This window comes from Puccinia triticina, chromosome 7A, assembly GCF_026914185.1.
Source record: "Puccinia triticina chromosome 7A, complete sequence".
NCBI lineage: Eukaryota > Fungi > Basidiomycota > Pucciniomycetes > Pucciniales > Pucciniaceae > Puccinia > Puccinia triticina.
Window position 1 is genome coordinate 4,285,692 of NC_070564.1, and position 7,554 is coordinate 4,293,245.

The 7,554-nt window shown below is 43.3% G+C and overlaps 1 protein-coding gene across 1 annotated transcript; it reads left to right on the forward strand.

Annotated features, from left to right (window-relative positions):
• Positions 1 to 6,945: 6,945 nt before the first annotated feature.
• Positions 6,946 to 7,319, forward strand: PtA15_7A478 (uncharacterized protein; the record flags this gene model as incomplete). Its single annotated transcript, XM_053171088.1, has 2 exons — positions 6,946 to 7,217; positions 7,289 to 7,319. 2 exons carry the CDS (start codon positions 6,946 to 6,948, stop codon positions 7,317 to 7,319), a joined length of 303 nt encoding a protein of 100 aa, XP_053022305.1.
• Between the last annotated feature and the right edge of the window lie 235 nt (positions 7,320 to 7,554).

Sequence of the window (7,554 nt, forward strand, 5' to 3'; positions counted from 1 at the left end):
TCATCAACTCTATTGATCCTGATCCTTCCTCATCTTCCCTGAGCTTCCCTTGATCCCTTTTCCTGATCACTTTGCCGGCAGTATCCCCGGCCCTCTTCTCAAACACCTCAACCGCCGACGCGCGCTCAACGCCATTGTAAAATACCCTTTTACCTCTTCGCTTACACAATCCTCATCACTTTTCCGGACCAACCACGAGGGCAGCCTCAACAGCACCCATCCCCTCGACGCTCTGCCTACTGCCTGGCACGGTAGGAGTTCCACACCGTAGTAAGAACAAGCGGTCTGGTCGTGTGGTTATGGGGTTCACAATGATGAAGGGAACAGGAAAGAAAGAGTATAGTTTTTTGTAGTCCGAGCAATGAGCTTGTGCTGGTTTGATAAAAAAAAAGTGTAAGGGCGCAGTCTTGCCCATCACTGAATCCCTCAGGTTTTCAGTGTAGTCCGTACAAGACCATGTGTCTCGGAGAGGAACCAAATTCTACTACCAATGTATGTATTGCTAGCTCAGTAGAATCAGCCAGTCGTGGCTCTCTACTATTTACAACTAATGGAGGAAGGAAGAAAAGAAGAGAGATGAGAGCTTACCTAGCTCAGTAGAATCAGTCAGTCGTGGTTCTCTACTGAGCTAGGTGGGAGGTGGGGAGCAACGGTCTAAGGGCGCGAGTCCAAATTCAGCCTGTGATTGTGTTGTGATATCCGCGTGGAGTGCGGAGCTCACAGACCAGTTATCTGAATTTCTGGGGAAAAAAAGGTAGGGCCAAAGAGGGAAGACTATATACAAAATATTATGGGGCTGAGAGCATCTCCAATGGTCTGGGGGGCAGTTGGCCTGCGTTCCCCGGCCTGCGAGCACATTTCACAGCAGTCACGGCTCAGCTCCAATTATGGACTGGCAGTTCAAGCCGCAATCCAACAGACAGATCACTTCTCCAGCATCACCCACCACCCTTGTTCCGGTCATCAATAGGAGTATAGCATACTCTCCTTGATGACCAGAACATTCTGTTCATTGGGAGGCATGTAAATCAATGACAAGAACATTCTGGTCATGGGGACGCATGTATCTCAATGACCGGAGCAAACAAATGAAACACTCCTCTTGATGACCCAAGCAGTGTGGTGGTCTATCTCGTGGTCAGCTATTCAGAAGCATCATTGCTGCTGCCCGCAAGATCAGCGGGAGTCTCAGCAAGACTCAAGAGCAACACTCACCCCCCCAAGACCTCAAGATCCTAAAGACTTCAAAAATGCCTAATTTCCCCCATTTCTTCTCATTCTCAAAAACTCCGCCTCCTTCAAGACTTTTACATCTCCTTCCACCTCTTTCTATACTTCTTTCCACTATTTCCCCTTCTCCCTGTATTTTTCATCATTTTTGGTCCTAACACAGCACCTGCTGTGGGTTTATCTTCTGTTTTTTTGCATTTTCCATTTTATTTTTGTTCTCTTTCCTCTTTTCTTTCTCAGGTTTTGATGGTTCTCTCTGTTTCTTCTTTTATGATGTGTTGTGTTTTCTTCTCTTTTTTCTCTGTTGTTTTGTTGTGTGTGTGCGTGCGTGTAGCGCGCGGAGGAGATGATGAAATACATGTGACAGGTCGCCTCCCGGAGTCCCACTTTTCCCAACTTGGATGAGGGGAGAGGCATAGCATTCTGATCCATAGAATACGGTCCATCACTTAGAGTTTATTCATCAGATCATTGGAGTTGGAAAACTCCGCATCAGTCTTCCGTCTCTTTCTTAAGATCCTCTGCATCCTTCTCCCAAACAAAACAACCACCGCTGAGGATCTAAACCCCGGCGAACATTGCAAAACCACCCACACCCACAAGTTATCCTGATTCCTTTCAGCACTCATCTCTACGGACCACCACCCCGAGGGCAGCTCGACCAGCACTTTCCCCTCACACAACTGCCACTTCCTAGCACGGACAGGATTCCCTCAGCGGACCAGTCATTGAGAGGGGTCATCTTATATTATACTCCTCTTTATGACCGGAGAGAACCGTGCAGTCATCAAGCGGAGTTGTTTACTCCTCTCAATGACTGGAGAGGACCATGCATGTATCTCAATGACCAGAGTAAACCCAATCATCAAGAGGAGGAAACACTCCTGTCAATGACCCAAGGGGACCAGTCATTAAGGGTTGTTATCTTACATTGTACTCTTCTCAATGACCGGAATGGGCCCAGTCATCAAGGAGAGTGTTTACTCCTCTTGATGACCGGAGAGAACTGGTCATTGAGGTGATTGTTTACTCCTCTCAATGACTGGACAAGAGAACAAGTAATCAAGAGGAGTATTTGCTCCTCTCAGTGAACAGAACAGACCCGGTTATTGAGAGGAGTCTTGATGTTGATCCAATGCATACATGTTTTTTTCCGTCTTGGTAAGCTTTGAGTAGGAGTTGGTGTGTGTTGTGGACCATATTTAAGTTGAGTGGATATAGGTGTGTCTGGTCAATTGCGTCTGGGAGCAACAATGGGCCTTTACTATACAGATATTGGTATAGTATTGTTATTGTATTTTTTTTTTTTGGTCAAATAGCAGTACTGTTATTTCCATTTTCAGCAATGGATTTTTAATACTATATCAAATTACATGAGGATCTTTTTTTTTGGAGAATACTTTATCCAAATGAAGGAAGAAACCAAAAAAATCTCAATACATACTGGCCAGATGTGGCCAGTACCACTACCTTGTAGGGATGAAAATCTATCTATTTCTTGGGCTTGGGGATCAGAGCACCCAAAGCCTTTCCGGCCTCAGAAAATTCCCCTGAGAGGGTAAAATATTCACAAAGCCACATAAGGCTGCTGATTGATTTTGAAATAGCTGAAGGGAACAACCACCACATCTGGAGCCACACATATCTGCAGCTGCAGAGAACAAGAGCTACTCGGTGTTCCTAAATAAGCCAGTGCTATTACTGCAGGGACCAGGCAAGTGGAATGGTTTGACTGTACAATCATCAGGAGCCCACATTTCATTGCCTTATGTTTCCACCTGGTTAAGTGCGTTATTGCGGTAACCAGGGGCAAAAAAGTTACTATATATACCTGTATTTTTGTTTCAAAAAAAAAAAAAAAAAAAAAAAAAAGAAACAGAATACCATACAGGCCACTTGGCCCAAGGGCCAATACTAGTACACTTATTAGTATGGTACCACCAGGCCTATACTATAACAGAAAGGCCCGGTTATCACAGAATATAGTATAGGCTCATTTTTACTGGGAGGCGACCCACAGAGGTCAGGTGATTGTGCGTTTGACTGCACCCGGCAGTGTTCCCAGGGTTGTTCTGCGGGTACGTTAGCGTGCAAGAAAGGAACCAGGGCGGCCAAATTCGCCCCTGAACACCCAGTTGGGGCTCTGTTAGAGATGCTCTGAGTTGCAGTTGGAAGAAAAGATGAAACAGTGAAAAATCTCAATCAAGGGGCTGAGGCTGAAACCGCTTTGGGGATGGAAAGTTCTGGAAAGAGCCTGGAATGTGGAGAGACAATGAAACATCAGAAGAAATAGATTACACATCACATTGAAGGCGGTGATTGGGGGAAGCCGTGGCAGCCAAAGCAGATTAATTCAGCAGGCGGAGATGGTGAGTGGGATCCTGACATCATAGTCTAGACAGGGGTGTGGAAGCTAGGAAGAGAGGATTTCAATGGCGGGAAAAGGCGGCAGGAGTTAGCATGAGAGCAGAGCTTGGCGGTGGAGTGCATGGGATGTTCCCAGGTTTATTTCATATTATTATTTTTCACGCTTTCTGGCTGTGTTTCTTTTGTTGATGTACGAGGCGGAGCGGGTATGGACTTTTACTTTCTTTTTACTTATTTTTACTTGCTGGATTTTGTGGATTTTTTACGGAGGTGGCGGAGTTTTGTGTAGATGTATTTTCATTCTCTTAGAACCTGAATATTACTTTCTCTCATACGGTGTCTGTGTGGCGGAGCTTGTCTTTACATTAGTTTGGTGCTTTTACTTTATGTTATGGTGGATTATACTATATTTAATTCTTTGCTTGCAAATCACGGTCATTTTTTCAAGCAGCGGAGTGGAGTTGTGAAGAGCCACTTGACTTATCCAGGGACATAGTATAGTAGAGGTGGTCCCTGGACACTTTGTGATGGGACCAACCTTTATTTCCCACAACAGCAATAAATTGATTTTAATGGTTAGATTTTGGCTAGGGTGTCACCTGTCATCCAGTTATCATTTAGGCCCTGTTTGGACACATCATAAATGTAGGTATTATATTGCTCAAATCATTAAATAAATAAAAAACCATTCAAGATGTGGTACCTAAATTCTTTTTCAGGAAACATGAGCAGCTGATCACCTCAATATTTCCATCAGATTCAAGAATATTGCCTATCTTCAGCACTATAATAGGGGGGTTCACAATAGGATAAAAATGAAATTTTAGAGTCAATTTCAAGGCCTTTATCAACAAATTTTTAAAAATCTGGCAAGCTGTGCAGGACTGGGTGTCCCCTGAGAATCAGAGCAACTTCTTCATTTTTTAAAAAATTGTTCATAAAGGCCTTAAAATTAGCTTTAAAGTTTTATTTTTATCCTATTGTGAACCCCCCTAATAGCAATATTAAACTCTTGACCAATATAAAGTTTAATGTTGCTTTTATGGTGCTGAAGATGGTCAAATGATCTCAATCTGAAGAAAATATTGAGGCAATCAGGTGTTCAACTTTCCTGAAAGATAAATTAGGAATCACATTTCTAATGGTTTGATTCTTATTCAATGATTTGTGTAATATAGCATCTAAATTTATGACCATACATCCAAACAAGGCCATTAATTTGGGGGCAGCCTAAATTCACTCCAAAAAAAATCCCAAAAGAACTCCAAAAGTGATTGTATGGGGCCTGCAATCCAATGAGTGTTGTGGTACAGACTAGAGTATTCTAAGTCAATTGGAGTGCAGGACCCATGACTCAATAGTGGTTGGAGTGTGCAGAAGCGCACTCCAGTGGCTGGAAAATTTAATGAGCGCATGAATTTTAGACTTGCATAAGTTTGGAGTGCATGCACCCAGCACTCCATTTCTGTCTCTCAGAAAGGGGAGTGTACTAATGGGGACTCCAGGAGTACCTAAACTCAAACCCCAGTTGTGCCTCTCAGCAAATGACACAGCCCCTTGATGCTGCACTGCACCGGTCATCAAGGGTATTTACACCTCTTGCTGCCACTATGTACCAGTCATTGAGTTTATTTACAGCTACTGATGCCACTCTGTACCAATCATGACTCATTAAGGGGAGTCACACCTCTTGATGACAGGTACAGATTGACGTAACAAGGGGTTCAAGGGGATTCACACCTCTTGATGTAGTCATTGAGGGGATCAAAACCTCTCCTCAATGACTGGCCCTCAATTAACAGTCTATGCCGTTCATAGAGGGGATCAAGACCTCTCCCTGATTACCAGTACAGACATGTAATTGAGGGGATCAACACCTCTCCTTGATTAATGACATAGACTGTTCAATCAAGCGATGCTACCCCCCTTTATGACTGGTAAAGACCAGCATCAAAGATATTACTGTCTCCCTTTGATAACCAATCTATTCTGGTCATTGAGGAGATCAAAATCTCCCCTTGATTACTGGTCTATGCCAGTCAGCCTATAGATTTTCCCCCAATAGCCGGTCTTGGTCATTGAGGGGATCATCATCTCCCCTTGATGACCGGCATAGACCGTTCATTCAAGGCATCAAAGTATATGCCAGTCATCAAGACAACATGTTAATCTCTTCAATGCCTGGTACAGACCAGCATTAAGGGCATTAATGCCTCCTTTTCCAGTCTATGCTGGTCTTTGAGGCAGTAAGATCTCATCTTGATGACTGGTCTGTGTTGTTCATTGAGGAAATTGAAGTCTCCAATTGGTCTATGCCATTCATCAAGGGATTAGTACCTCCTATTGATTGGAAATTTTGACCTGCATAGAAAATTCATCAAGGGGTGTTGGTCCAGCATTGATTGGGGTGTTTACTCCAGTCAATGTTTGGTGATCAAGTGGTGTGTGGGCTCCGCTGGATGCAGTGTGCATACATACACTCCAAAAAATATGATATGGAGTGTGCTCAATTGCACTTCAGTGAATGTAGACCAACTGGAGTGCAAAGCCAAAGTCTTTTGCTGATAAAATGGAGTGCCTGGTTGGGCACTCCATTTCTTTGACAGTGCATCTGGCTGCACTCCCCTGTTTTTGTAAAATTTGGATTACCCTCACCTGTACTCCAACATACCCATGTTTTGGGAGTAGATATATGTGGTACACCAAAATTTTCGGAGTGCCAACCCTACACAGCCAAAAACATGGAGTGCTTGTAGTAAAACATTGGAGTGAATTTAGGCTGCACCAAAATATAAGATCACATTCCCACATCAGATGCAAAAAACTGGTGAGTTTGACAAAAAACAAAATTGAAAAACCTTTTTCAAGCGCAAGTATGACCCTGCAGCAAGCCATTGGCACAATAGCTGAAAAATTTAGGATACAGGAAATGTTGATGATTGATGAGTTTCAACAAGACCTCTCCGCAGCCAAGGCATGTAGCATTTCTGTAAATTTTTGTGAACTGGCTCACACATGAAAGTCCTACTCGGCTGCGGTAATTTCCTGTTAAATATCATCAACATATCTTGGGCCATAGTTTCCATCCATTAAATAGCCTTTGTGGCAAACCCAAGAGTTGTGAATCCCTAGGTTCCTCCACTTCCTCTCGTTTACCACAGAGATCAATATCAAATTTACCCCAGTTATCTCTGAAGTACTCGGCCTAAAAAATGCGGATCCTGCAAATAATTGTCGTAGTTGAGTTTTCTGACTCACTTTACTCTACAAGTGGTGCAAAAAAAATGTTACTAACTGAATTTTTTTGCATAGGCATGTGGTGCTATAGTCCCAAGTTTCTCAATACCAATGCACGAGGACCCGTCTCAAGCAGCCCATTCAGGAGATTTCCTTGATCAGAATACGGTTGGATTGATGCATCCGGACGAGTTCCACGTTCGTGTTCAAGATCCCGCTGGTGCTACCCCGGCAACGCAACTCACATCAAGTAATCCTGAGCCTGAAAACCTGGGAGATTCTAGTGAAATAATTCGGGATGGTTCGACGGAAGCACATCAGGTTCATTTAGCTAACGAAGTCGCCCGATTCGAGGGTCGAAATCAAAGGAAGAACCGGCAGATGTACTGTGTAGCATTCTTTCCCGCTGGCGTGAATTTGATGTTAATTCTTGCGGCTTTGAGCAATTCCAAAGTGCCAAAACCATTCGACGAACCGGAATTTAAACCTATTTTGGCTTTTCTTGTTTCGGTATTAGTTTATTTCACCGCTGCTGTTCCATTCTGCCTTGTTACAACGGGAAGAACGGGATTTTAACAATGGAGAAAAATGAAAAATTCAATTGGTTTCTGGCTTGTTTGACTACTTGGATTCTTCTCTTTTTCATTTTTTTTCTTGTTCATCTTGAATTCCTATAGAAATGATATCAATTAGAGTCCAATTTCTACAACGGCTCATATT